Source organism: Setaria viridis, chromosome 8, assembly GCF_005286985.2.
Source record: "Setaria viridis chromosome 8, Setaria_viridis_v4.0, whole genome shotgun sequence".
In the NCBI taxonomy this organism is placed as follows: domain Eukaryota; kingdom Viridiplantae; phylum Streptophyta; class Magnoliopsida; order Poales; family Poaceae; genus Setaria; species Setaria viridis.
Genome location: NC_048270.2, coordinates 39,773,271 through 39,787,944, shown reverse-complemented (window position 1 = coordinate 39,787,944; position 14,674 = coordinate 39,773,271). Strand labels below are relative to the sequence as shown.

Below are 14,674 nucleotides of genomic sequence, written 5' to 3'. Positions count from 1 at the left end.
TCCCTGATTAAACCCAAATCTAGATATACTCCCCTAAAAATTAAATAAACTTCCAATGGTATAGTCCGACGGACTAGGGCCACCTGATTAAACCTATATTTAACGACCAACATCCTTATTATGTGGTGAACCACTTAGTGGAAACTATCTATAGAAGAAAAAAGTGTTGGAAATTAATCTTCACATGTTTTTCATCCATGCGTTAGTTGTGAACACGCATGAGAAGATTAATCAAGTTACATGCATGTGTGAAAGTGTTACATGCAGGAAGAGGGACATGGCGGTGGACAGGAGGAGGCGGACACTAGGGTTGCACTACTAGAGAACTGACATTCCATCCTGGTACTTTTATCCCATTGACTTTGGACTCAGAACTAAAATGCCTTTAGTCCTTGCTCAAAAATAAGGCACCGAAGGCCACCGACGGGGGGACCCGGTTGTAGGCCTGGTTGTAACAGCTAAAAAATATGGCATCGACGCCCCCTTGTCCCGGTTTGCAATCTAAACCTTTTGTCCCGGTTGAAAATTCCAACCGGGACAAAATTTTGTCGCCTCCCACTCTCTCTCTCTCTCTCCACTTATCTCCTCCCTTCCCTTTCTTATCTCCCATGCAAGGCCTTTCCACCTTATCTCTTCTTCCTCCTCCTCCTGTCCCTTTCATCCAGGCTCCGGCGCAGGCGTGGGCGGCTGGCCGGGCGGGTGCGGGCGCGCGGCCGGCGCGGGCACACGGAAGGCAGGCAGGCGGCACGGGCATGGGCGGCAAGCGGCTGGCACGGGCGCGAGCGGGCGGCGTGAGGCTAGCGCGGCCGTGGGAGGCAGGTAGGCGGCGGGCACGAGTGGCTTTTTTTTATTTTTTTGAAACTTTTTAGTCGCAGTTGGTAATACCAACTGGAATTAAAGGGGGGCCCTTTAGTCTCAAGTGAATGACCTAGGATGAAAGGACTCCTTTAGCCTCGAATAGTTAGTCTCGGTTGGATTTTTGGGATCTATGACTCTTACCAACCGGGACTAAAGCTCTGTTTTCTATAGTAGTGTTGAAAATTGCGCTCACGTTGGAGAAGCGGATGAAGAGGTTGTGGTTGGCCTCATTTTTCTGGTCGGTGTAGGAGGAAGTCAGGTTGTAAACATAGGGGTAGACTGTGTTGTTGCAGAATGAGTCTAGGCCTTTCATTTTTAGTAGTTCAGCCACCACTACCGGAAACCACAAATTTGCTGAGTGTTTTTATGTTTGCCGAGTGTTTTCCCTCGGGCACTCGGCAAACAAGATCTTTATTGAGTGCTGAGCAAAAAACACTTGGCAAAAAAGAAACACTCGGCAAAGAAGGGATTTGCCGACTTACGCACGTGCCCCATCCCCGGCCAAAAACTCAGCCCCCACCCACCCACCCACACCCACACCTGGCCCCTTCCCCTCCCTCCCGCACCCGGACCCTCCCCGCGAGCCACGGCCGAGCCGCCCCCTCGCCTCCCTCTCCTCCCTTTCCAGCCCTCCCTCTCCTGGCTAGATCCGGCCACCGCCACGCCCTCTCCTCCCTCTCTACGCGCCGCGCCCCTCCCCTCCCTCTCCGACGGGCGGCACCCCTCCCTCTCCTGGCTGGATCCGGACACCGTCGTGCCCTCTCCTCCCTCTCTGCGTGCCATGCCCCTCCCCTCCCTCAACTCCCTCTACGCGGCGCCCCTCCCCTCAGGCCCTCCCCCTACCGGATTCGGCCGGTGGCGGCCGTCCGCGGCCGGATCTGGGGCGTGGATGGATGGCTATGGTGGTGGTGGCATGGATGGATGGTGGTGGCCGGATCCGTTCGCAGAGTGGATGGTGGCCGTGGAGGCAGGCGTGGATGGTGGCGGTGGCGGCGGGCGTCGATGGTGGTGGCAGCGGTGCTAGTGGTGCGGGCGTGGAATGTGGTGGCGGCGGCCGGCGTGGATGATGGCGGTGGCGGTGCTGGTGGTGCGGGCGTGGATGGTGGTGCTCTGCGGGCATGGATCGTGGCGGTGGCGTCGTGCCTCTTTTCTTTATTTTTTCGAAAAAAAGTTTGCCGAGTGTTTTTTTGCACTCGGCAACTTTTTGCTGAGTGCCTGACAAAAAACACTAGGCAACTAGCGTTTGCCGGTAGAAAGTTTCCCGAGTGTCGTTTTTCGAGTGTAACCCTTTGCTGAGTGTTCTTGGGGGGCACTCGGCAAAGCTGCTATATCCTGTAGTGCATGCTACGATACTCCCTCTAATGGACTGCATTGGCACAACATATATAGAGGCACACATTGTGATCGCGAGGTGCTACCACAGAATGACATATCTAACCACATCAAATTTATAGAGACAGTTAAAGCATCGACTGAGATCAAGCATGTGTGTGCCATATCTACGTTTCTTTCCATTCTTTTAAGCCAGCACGCCACCCCCGGGCCTCAGCACATCTCTTTAGGAATTACTGGCATCAACCCGTGCATTCACGTCACATATTATGACCCGGTACTAGTGTTAGGATTAGTACCAGGATGAAGCATGTCAGACGAAACATCGGCACACACGGGAAGCCAATGCTCTATGGTTCAAACGCACGACGTGCTGCCTCCCACGGTGCGACGGCCGGCCTGGTCATGCCGGTGTGCGTACACAGCACCCAGAGCACGGTGATGAACTCACCGCCGCGCGCCAGCGCCTCCTTGTGGGCCTTCACGTGGAGGTCGCCGGCCGATGGCGCCACATACACCATGACCTCCGTCCAAAGGTCGTTCAGCAGCTCCCACACGCGCTCACGCGCCTCATTGTTCTCCTCGGCCTTCTCGATCAGTGCTGTCCCTAACTTGGCCCCGTTGTGCACCATTGTCATGGTCTTTCGCTGCGATTTGCCGATCTCCATCAGCCTCTTGTACCTGGTTCCCTGCAGCGACAGGTGGTACCGCCAGCACCCTCCAAGCTCCTTATTCATGTCCTCCTTCATATTCTTGTAAGTGTGCTCTGTCCCATTCTTGTCGTCCGGAAGAAGCCCCGGGTAAAAGCCCACCAAGTAAGTGCAGTACTTGGATAGTGTTATCGCCACCTTGCTATGAGATCCCATTTCCTTTTCGTCCTGTGGGTACCTCACCTCCATTAGGGCGGTGGCAATGTGACAGGTGAGGATGAACTCAGCAATGCTCTTGCTCTCACACACTGGCAAGAGCAGGGGACGGTATGCCCTGTGCTTCTCCAGTTGAAGTGTGGAGGACCAGGCCAAATTGAGAGGGTCGGCATGGCCATCGACGCCATAGACATCCAAGTGAGCCACCAGATAATCCACGATTGACTTCGTTACTTCCTTGGGCACTGCCTTGGTTGGCACCATGAAGGGCGAAGGCGACGACAGTTGGAAGAACCCTAGCACGGAGAGCTGCTTGAAGCAGAGGTTAGGGTGGCTTAGCATGCTTCGCACCCACAGGATGCCGCGGATGAGCCGACATAGGATGCGGCTCTGCCGCCAGTGGAGCTTGGCAGTGTACTCACAGAGGAGCGACACAATGAGCCAATTGGAGAGGATAAAGACGAGGACCTCCACGACTTCCTCGTAGACGAAGGCCAGGATAAGCAGAGTGGTGGTGCCGAGGTCGATGCTGGCGAATAGCACCGCGGGTGAATGGGTGATGTTTCTCAGGAGGCATCTGGTCAGCGTCATCGCGCCAGTGTCTATGATGTAGTTGTCACTTTTGATGCTATGGTAGGCGTAGACCACGCTCCCATTGCCGCAAATGATTAATGTTAGGAGGCAGAAGGCACAAACTACAATGGGAAACAAGATGTAGTTGGCTAGGAAGAAGAAAGGGTCGGACAGCACGACGGGTAGGACGGAATGGTAGTACTCGCAAACGAACTGGGTCTCATCGTTGAAGACTTGGAACAGTGCGACCTCGGCACCTTGCTCCGCCTCCTCCTTCAACATGCCCTTGAAGATGAGGTTCCGGCAGTTCCGGGTCTCCTCTCTTGTTGTGGGAATGTCCTCGAACCTCCGGCGCAGCAGCTTGTAGAGAGCAAAGGAGAGGCAGAGCCTTCTGAGGTGTTCTCTCCGGAGGAGGCTGTCCGGCTCGGCTGCTGCCTGCGTCCAAATGTCACCAATGGTGACAACGGTTGCCTTCTTCAGCTCGACCTGGTAGCCATGCCGACCAGCCGTCCTTTCCAGGTTGTCTTCTCTCATCACGGTGTACTTGCAGTTCTTCAAGAGCTCCAACGATTCCACGTGCTCCTCTTGCTCTTGTTGTTGGATGATCTGGGCCATGTATGAGTTGAGCAGCTGGGTGTTCCTTCCGTAGGCGAAGGAACGCTCCAGCACCATCTTGACCACGACCCTTTGCAGGAACTTGGCAGCAGTGAGGACCCATAAGGTGCCGTAGATCGCCTTCTTGCCAGGGCTTTTGAGATTGTAGAAGACGAGGTAGCCGAGCCAAACAATGCGGGCGAACCGATCGATGGCGCCTGAGTACCATTGCATGCCCACGTTGACCAGGACGGCCTCCACCTTCTTGCGGAGGAGCTCCACAAGAAGCATCCACATGAGGATCGTCCTAGCTCGAAGTGACAGCTCGTCGCCGAGCGGGCCATAACTGGAGCTACTAGTACTAGCAGCCATGGTTGCACCTTGGTTCTTGGCCTCGGAGAAGAGGTAGGACATGACCGGCAGGAAGAGGGACAGGGAGGTGGAGAGGAAGAGGCGGACGCTAGGGTTGAGAATTGCGCTCACGTCCGAGAAGCGGCTGAAGAGGTTGAGGTTGAAGAAGAACACGGCCAGCATAAACATGACCAAGGTGGTGGTCACCATGGTGGCCTCATTGTTCTGGTCGGTGTAAGAGGAAGTCAGGTTGTAAACATAGGGGTAGACTGTGTTGTTGCAGAAGTGGTCTAGGCCTTTCATTTTAAGTAGGTCAGCCACGCTATGGTACCCCTCGAATGGACTGCATTGGCACAACATATATAGAGGCACACATTGTGATCGCGAGGTGCTACCACGGAATGACATATCTAACCATATCAATTATATAGAGACAGTTAAAGCATCTCGCACAACAGATTGGAGGAATCGGGGAAAAGGGAGTGGTGCCACCTCATCGTCCTCACCTAAAACCCTCGCCTCCCTCCACCGGTTCGTCCCAAGGTGCCACCACTAATTCTCCACCTCTTCCTCCACTAGTAGAGAACAGACTTTCCATGCGCCCCCTTTTGTCCTGATTTAAAGTAGGCCCATGATTAAAGGAGTTTTAATCCTAGGTCAAATACCAACCGGGACTAAAGTGAGGCCTTTAGTCCTGAGTCAAAAATCATCCACCCGTGGGAGACCCTTTAGTCCTGGTTGAAAAAATCAGCCACCCGTGGGGACCCTTTAGTCTCGGGTGCTAAGACCAACTGGGACTAAATACCCCCCTTTAATCCTTGTTGGTGTTACCACCCGGGACTAAAGCCCTTGTTACCAACCAAGATAAAAGGGGGTCTTTAATCCCGGTTGGTGTTTCTAACCAGGATAAAAGAATCCCCATGGGTGGCTGAAAAAGGACTTAAGCCCTCGATCCTTTTTATTCCGGTTGGTGTTACCAACCGGGATAAAAGGGGTCTTTAATCCCGGTTGGTGTTTCCAACCGGGATAAAACGGTCCCCCACGGGTGGCTAAAAAAGGAGTAAAACCCTCAACCCCTTTTATCCCAGTTGGTAACACCAACCGGGATAAAAGGTGGTCTTTAATCCCGGTTGGTGTTTCCAACCAGGATAAAAAGCTTCCCCACGAGTTAATATAAAAGGATTGCATCCCCTATATAGTCAGATGTGCTGTGTAGGTGCGATGGCAAGGAAGCTACGCGTGAGGCTTGAGGTCATGGGTTCGAATCCCACGGACCGTGCACATGCATATTTCATGTGAAAAATCACGTGCCTTGTGACTTGTGATGATTTCTTTGTTTTTTGCAAAACCATTTAGTCCCGGTTTGTACCCCTTTTGTCTCGATTATTTTATTCCAGATGATTTTTCAGGAGATTTGCTCTCTACCGACTGGGACTAAAAGTGAGTTCTCCACCAGTGCTCCCGCTTCTTCTCGGCACACAATTTCCTCATGCATCCCAGCAGCTGGTGGGGATTTGGCCAAATCTGATCCGTGCAGCCCTGACTTCACGCAAGCTCCCGAGGCGATGGTAGACGCGTGGTGGCCCCTGCTGTTGGGATACGAGGTAGGCTACACTAGCGCAAATCAAAATTTCTACCGCGTAAAACCAGGAAGAACTGCCATATAAGGATCACGGGATTACCACTCGACGCACTACTGGTGCGGAAGATGTAGATATGCGTCGATGCAGTGAAGACGATCACGTAGTCGATCAACGTAGTCGTACGCAGTCGATCACGTCAACGTCCAGCAGCTCCTCAGCAGCTCGTCCACGTGCAGCAAGATCGCCCCCGGTGCCGCGGCTCGTCGTCGGCTCGTCGTGGCTCGTCGGCGGCTCGTCGGCGGCTCGTCCAAGTGCTGCAGGCGCAACACCTCCAAGGTATCCACACGTGCAGGGAGGAAGCGTCGCAAGCCGGACTGCTAGATCCGCGAGTTGCAACAGGCGAGGGCGTGGGAGGCGCGGCAGGTGTGTTTCGCCAAAAGAAGTGTGTAAACCCTAGGGCGCCCCCACCCCTCTATTTATAGAGGTTCCTGACGGGCCTCTGGGTCCGAGGCCCATTAGTACTTCTAAACCTAATCCAACTCGGATCAGATCCGAATTGGGCTTCCAGCCCCTTAAGTGTGTGACCCTATGGGTTCGGATACGTATAGACATGGCCCGAGTACTCCTACTCGGCCCAATAGTCGGTAGCGGCCTCTAGCAAGACGTGCCAACTCCTATACGCACACGAAGATCATATCAGACGAACCATCACAACATAATATACATGCTATTCCCTTTGCCTCACGATATTTGGTCTAGCTTCAAGCCGACCACTCTTTCTCGATCCTGTGATTCGAAATCCCTTTGTAGGTTAACTCTTAATCGTACGTAGCATGGCCATGCATTTTCGGATCCGATCACTCGAGGGGCCCAGAGATATCACTCTCAATCAGAGAGGGGCAAATCCCATCTTGATTGACCATGTCTCATAGCATGCTTCTTGACAAACCCGAAAGCTACCTTTATAACTACCCTGTTACGGCGTAGCGTTTGATAGCCCCTAAGTAGGTCGATCCACATCTATAATACATGCGACAATCTTAGGTCTAAGGACAAAGCGTATATGTTGTTTAAAGAGAGAACTACTTCTCGTGTTGGGTCAGTCCTAGCACATGTCTCCACATGTGTCCACATTATTAGTTCAACATCTCCATGTCCATGACTTGTGAAACATAGTCATCAACTAATACATGTGCTAGTCTAATATTCATGTGTGTCCTCACATGAACTCCGACTAGGGACAACTTTAGAATAACCATACAAGTAAAGAGTTTCACATACAATTCACATAATTGCAAATCAATTCAAGTAGCCTTTAATGGATATTCAATGAACACAATAATAAATCATGGATACAAATGGAATATCATCATCTCTATGATTGCCTCTAGGGCATACCTCCAACAGTCTCCCACTTGCACTAGAGTCAATCTAGAAGGTACCTAATACCCATAGCTCTAACATGCGCATCATGCTTAGCCTGCGGGAGTGGTTTTGTCAACGGATCAGAAATGTTCAGATCCGTGTGTATTTTGCATATCTTGATCTCACCCCGGTTAACGAAGTCTCGAATGAGATGAAATCGCCGCATTACGTGTTTGTTCTTCTGGTGGTTCCTTGGCTCCTTTGCTTGCGCAATTGCCCCATTGTTATCACTATAGAGATTCAATGGGCTGGACGCATTCGGGAACACACCAAGCTCAATGAGGAAATTCCTTATCCAAACACCTTCCTTCGCGGCTTCCGAAGCCGCGATGTACTCGGCTTCTGTCGTAGAATCGGCCACCGTCTCCTGCTTGGAACTCTTCCAACTAACAGCAGCACCATTTAGCGTGAACACAAATCCTGATTGTGACTTTGAATCATCTCTGTCGGTTTGGAAACTAGCATCGGTGTAACCTGTTACAACGAGCTCCTCCTCACCTCCATAGACGAGGAACATATCTTTAGTCCTTCTCAAGTACTTAAGAATGTTTTTCACCACTGTCCAGTGACTCTCACCTGGATCAGATTGGTGTCTGCTTGCCATACTCAACGCATATGAAATATCTGGGCGAGTACTTATCATTGCATACATGATAGATCCAATAGCCGAGGCATATGGCACTCTACTCATGCGATCCCGCTCATCAGCAGTCGAAGGACACTGAGTCTTGCTGAGATGTATGCCATGTGACATAGGCAAGAACCCTTTCTTTGCCTCTTCCATGCTGAACCGCTTCAACACTTTGTCAATGTAAGTATCTTGGCTTAAACCTATAAGCCTTCTCGATCTATCTCTATAGATCTTAATGCCCAGAATATATGCCGCTTCCCCTAAGTCCTTCATCGAAAAACTATTTTTCAGTGAAGTCTTTACGGACTCAAGCATAGGAATGTTATTTCCAATCAGTAATATGTCATCCACATATAAGATTAGAAATACTACAGAGCTCCCACTAACCTTCTTGTAAACACAAGACTCTTCTTCGTTCTTGGTGAAGTCAAACCCTTTGACCACTTCATCAAAACGAATGTTCCAACTCCTAGATGCTTGCTTCAATCCATAAATGGATCTCTGAAGCTTGCATACCTTTCCAGCATTTTTCGGATCGACAAAACCCTCGGGCTGTATCATATACACGTCCTCAGCTAGGTTTCCATTCAGGAAAGCTGTCTTGACATCCATCTGCCATATCTCATAATCGAAATATGCAGCTATAGCTAGAATAATCCGAATGGACTTAAGCATCACTACGGGCGAGAAGGTCTCGTCGTAGTCAACTCCTTGAACTTGTCGAAAACCTTTTGCGACAAGTCGTGCTTTATAGATGTGAACATTTCCATCCATGTCCTTTTTCTTCTTATAGATCCACTTGCACTCTATGGCTTTAACACCATCAGGCGGGTCAACCAAGTTCCAAACTTGATTGTCTCCCATGGACTCTATTTCGGATTGCATGGCACTCTGCCATTTTTCGGAGTCTGGGTCCATCATTGCTTCTGCATATGTCGCAGGCTCATCATTGTCCAACGATAATATTTCCCGTATTTCGCGGAGCCTTGCTGACCTTCGTGGTTGTGGCGGTGCTTCTCTTGCCATGGGTATCTCAACTTGTTCTGCTACGTTAGCATCACTCATTGATTCTTGCCCGATCGGCTCATCTTGAACTTCTTCAAGATGCACTGTCTTTCCACTCTTTTCTCCTTTGAGAAACTCTTTCTCTAGGAAAACCCCGTTCCGAGCGACAAACACTTTGCCTTCTGATCGGTTGTAGAAATAATATCCCAAAGTTTCCTTTGGATATCCCACGAAAATGCACTTATCCGACTTGGGTGTGATCTTGTCCGACTGAAGTCGCTTGACAAACACTTCACATCCCCAAATCTTTAGAAAAGACAAATTAGGAACCTTTCCAGTCCATATCTCATATGGTGTCTTAACTATGGATTTAGATGGTACCCTATTAAGTGTGAAAGCTGCTGTTTCTAGAGCGTATCCCCAAAATGACAACGGTAGGTCCGACTGGCTCATCATTGATCGAACCATGTCTAACAAAGTTCAATTACGTCGCTCGGACACACCGTTTCTCTGAGGTGTTCCAGGCGGCGTAAGTTGTGGAACAATTCCGCAACTCTTTAGATGATTGCTAAACTCGTGGCTCAAATACTCGCCTCCACGATCAGATCGTAAGGCCTTAATTTTCTTGCCACGCTGATTTTCAACTTCATTCTGAAATTCCTTGAACTTTTCAAAGGTTTCAGACTTGTGCCTCATCAAGTAGACATAGCCATATCTACTAAAATCATCAGTGAAAGTTATGAAGTATTGGAATCCTCCTCTAGCCGTCGTGCTCATTGATCCGCATACATCACTATGTACGAGTTCCAACAAGTCTACTGCACTCTCAGGAAATCCTGTGAAAGGCGTCTTGGTCATCTTGCCTAGCAAGCAAGCCTCACATGTCTCGTATGATTCAAAATCAAACGAAGTTAGAAGTCCATCAGAATGGAGCTTCTTCATGCGCTTTTCACTTATATGACCCAAACGACAATGCCACAAGTAGGTAGGACTCAAATCATTAGGCCGAGGCCTTTTAGCACTTACGTTACAGACAGGTGAACCATCAAGATTTAAAACAAATAATCCATTCACAATGGGTGCAAAAGTCATAAACATATCATTCTTAGAGATCACACAACCATTGTTTTCACTCGCAAATGAATAACCATCCTTCATCAAACATGAAGGAGACAAAATGTTTCGACTTAAACTAGGAACGAAATAACAATTATTCAACTCCATAATAAATCCTGACGGGAGGTGGAGTTGCATCGTCCCGACGGTCAACGCAGCAACTCTTGCATTATTGCCCACGCGGAAATCAACTTCTCCTCTTTCCACGCTTCTACTTCTTATCATTCCCTGCATCGAATTGCAAATATGAACAACCGATCCGGTATCAAATACCCAAGAATTAATAATTGTATCAGCGAGAAAAATGTTGTCTATAACATTAACAACAAGCGTACCTGAGGTAGAAGTACTCTTACTTCCGCCATTCTTCAAGAAAGCTAGGTACTGCTTGCAGTTTCTCTTCCAGTGACCAAGTTCATGACAGTAAAAGCACTCCTTGTCTGGAGCAGGTCCAGGTCCAGCTTTAACCTTGGGCGCTGGGTTTGGCTTGGACGTTCCAGCCTTGCCCTTCTTCTTAAAGCTAGGCTTATTCTGTATAGCCATCACATGGCTGGTACTAGCGCTTTTCTTGATGTCAGCCTCTGCTGTTTTAAGCATGCCACACAGCTCATTCAAACCCTTCTCCGTCCCATGCATATGGTAGTTCGAGATGAAGTTCCCAAAGCTAGGCGGAAGAGATGAAAGAATGAAATCAGTGGCCAACTCTTGGCCCAGTGGGAAGCCTAGCTTCTCCAACCGTTGAGTGTAACCAACCATCTTGATTACGTGTGGTCCTACTGCTGCGCCTTCTGCTAGCTTGCTCTCAACAAAGGCCTTAGACACATTGAACCTTTCAGTCCTGGCCTGTGTTTGGAACATGTCTCTAAGCGCCACGATCATATCGTGCGCCTCATGGTTTGTTTCGAACTGCATCTGCAGCTCGGGTTCCATGCAAGCAAGCATAAGGCAGCTTACTTCGAGGTTAGCATCGCATGCTTTCTTGTAAGCATTCTTAGCAGCAGCGGGTGCATCATCAGCAGGTTCTTATGGTAGTGGGTTGTCTAGAACATCTTCCTTTTTCTCAGCCCTGAGAACAATTCTCAAGTTACGGATCCAATCCGAGTAATTTGTTCCATTCAACTTGTCCTTCTCAAGGACCGAACGCAAAGCAAACGGTGCTGCTAGGTGCCATTTAATCTACAACAAAATAATGCAAAATACACTAAGACAAACGTATCCATGATAGGGCAAATCACATTAAACTATTTTAACAGAATCTACTCCCACTAAAATCAATATCCCTCTGTTGAAACTTAGTGATTCAGGATCCACAACTAACAAGTCCACTAGTGAGCTTTAGCATCACTGCTAGCAAACAAGGTAGATCGGTAAGCAACTTTTGCTAATCATATCACATATGACTCCTGTTGTTGGGTGACATCTCTATGTCTCGGCGCCCAACCTTTATGCCCCAAGGTCCTTAACCGTTAAGATAACCTTGTTAAGCAAACCAACCCTTATGCGCGTAAGTGTCCGACACAAACCCGTCTAGTCAAGGAAAACTAGTGGCACCCTAATTTCATAGACCCACCACTAATTGTACAAGACATGGGACGGTGCAAGTTTTAGTTGGAAGGGCATACTAACTTAAACTTTGTGCGGGATCGTTCTACTTCTAACATCACAGCATGCAGAAAGTAAAACATAAACAGAATAGCATTCACACAGTTGTGACACAGTATGGCCCGTTTTCATATGGTGATCTCCATCTCCATAGAACCTGTTCACCATGGGGATCTCCATCTCCATGTTCCATGTGCGCCATCCTCCTGGTGATGAGTCCTCCAAGAACTAGAACATGCTATTACGCCTAATAGCTAGTAAAGAAGCTAGTAATGAAGATTACATAGTTGCTTGGATCATCACAGATTGGTACGCAGACCATTAAATACAATAAAGTGACAACACATATGGCTCCTGCCGTGTTGCCGTACGCGCGACACGCAGGTCACGAATGAGTTACACACATGCATCACATACACAAAGGGGCCATACTGATCACAAGATACATACATCCTGCAAAACAGAGTTAGGCGTTCTAACGTTCCAAACTTCAGAGGCCCAAAACTCCATCTTAGAGGCCGAATTTGGGAAATCTAATTTCGCCGAAACCGACAAAGTCAATCGTAATCATGTGTAACTTTTTCTGTAGATCAATTTTCATATACAATTCGCCTCGATCCGAGATCGTACCGAAAAGTTACGGCTGTTTTACCGAAGCATACGCATACGGAAAAAATCCCGACCCCGGCAGTAAATCTCATCTACTACTATTGCACATCTAATGCGCCTGGCGTATGACCCTCGATTTCGATTCGACCAATCATATTGATCTTCGCTCACTGCAACTGGATTTACGTGTATCACTTAACTCCGATGACGGAAACCGACCGGTAGGAGTATGTCGTTACACTACCATTGCAGCAAGGGCACGAAAACAGGACATAGATCAAACGGAAAAACTCGCATATCTCCATATGCACACATCCCAAATCCAAAACTAAGCAGCTAAGGCTCTTGATACCACTGTTGGGATATGAGGTAGGCTACACTAGCGCAAATCAAAATTTCTACCGCGTAAAACCAGGAAGAACTGCCGTATAAGGATCACGGGATTACCACTCGACGCACTACTGGTGCGGAAGATGTAGATATGCGTCGATGCAGTGAAGACGATCACGTAGTCGATCAACGTAGTCGTACGCAGTCGATCACGTCAACGTCCAGCAGCTCCTCAGCAGCTCGTCCACGTGCAGCAAGATCGCCCCCGGTGCCGCGGCTCGTCGTCGGCTCGTCGTGGCTCGTCGGCGGCTCGTCGGCGGCTCGTCCAAGTGCTGCAGGCGCAACACCTCCAAGGTATCCACACGTGCAGGGAGGAAGCGTCGCAAGCCGGACTGCTAGATCCGCGAGTTGCAACAGGCGAGGGCGTGGGAGGCGCGGCAGGTGTGTTTCGCCAAAAGAAGTGTGTAAACCCTAGGGCGCCCCCACCCCTCTATTTATAGAGGTTCCTGACGGGCCTCTGGGTCCGAGGCCCATTAGTACTTCTAAACCTAATCCAACTCGGATCAGATCCGAATTGGGCTTCCAGCCCCTTAAGTGTGTGACCCTATGGGTTCGGATACGTATAGACATGGCCCGAGTACTCCTACTCGGCCCAATAGTCGGTAGCGGCCTCTAGCAAGACGTGCCAACTCCTATACGCACACGAAGATCATATCAGACAAACCATCACAACATAATATACATGCTATTCCCTTTGCCTCACGATATTTGGTCTAGCTTCAAGCCGACCGCTTTTTCTCGATCCTGTGATTCGAAATCCCTTTGTAGGTTAACTCTTAACCGTACGTAGCATGGCCATGCATTTTCGGATCCGATCACTCGAGGGGCCCAGAGATATCACTCTCAATCAGAGAGGGGCAAATCCCATCTTGATTGACCATGTCTCATAGCATGCTTCTTGACAAACCCGAAAGCTACCTTTATAACTACCCTGTTACGGCGTAGCGTTTGATAGCCCCTAAGTAGGTCGATCCACATCTATAATACATGCGACAATCTCAGGTCTAAGGACAAAGCGTATATGTTGTTTAAAGAGAGAACTACTTCTCGTGTTGGGTCAGTCCTAGCACATGTCTCCACATGTGTCCACATTATTAGTTCAACATCTCCATGTCCATGACTTGTGAAACATAGTCATCAACTAATACATGTGCTAGTCTAATATTCATGTGTGTCCTCACATGAACTCCGACTAGGGACAACTTTAGAATAACCATACAAGTAAAGAGTTTCACATACAATTCACATAATTGCAAATCAATTCAAGTAGCCTTTAATGGATATTCAATGAACACAATATATAAATCATGGATACAAATGGAATATCATCATCTCTATAATTGCCTCTAGGGCATACCTCCAACACCTGCTAGCGCGGCGATCCTGGCGCTGCTGGCAGGCCACTTCATCCGCATCAAGCGCCACCACAATGAGGAGCAGTGCCTAAAGGCGAGCACGTCTGCACCTCCAAGCGAATGCTGAAAAAAGTGGTGGCCTTCTCCAAGGACCCCATCCCGGAGAACCATTATAAGCCTTCTAATTCTTTTACTTGTAACGCCGTCACTGAGAAGTTGACCAAGGCATATTATGCCATCTGGAAAGCTCAAGTGTGCTCTGCCATGCATGATGCAAGATTGGAAGACCATCTCACTGGAGCGGCGAAGCAACCCATGGCGGAGATCGTTGACAAGGAAGGAAACAAAGTCGCGAACCCGGAGTTTGAAGAGTGGGAGGCCCGG

At 49.1% G+C, this 14,674-nt stretch overlaps 1 protein-coding gene across 1 annotated transcript; it reads right to left on the bottom strand.

Annotated features, from left to right (window-relative positions):
- Positions 1–2,331: 2,331 nt before the first annotated feature.
- Positions 2,332–4,980, bottom strand: LOC117834662 (uncharacterized). Its single transcript, XM_034714193.2, has one exon. The coding sequence runs from the start codon at positions 4,932–4,934 to the stop codon at positions 2,541–2,543; it is 2,394 nt and encodes a 797-aa protein (XP_034570084.2). The 5' UTR covers positions 4,935–4,980; the 3' UTR covers positions 2,332–2,540.
- Between the last annotated feature and the right edge of the window lie 9,694 nt (positions 4,981–14,674).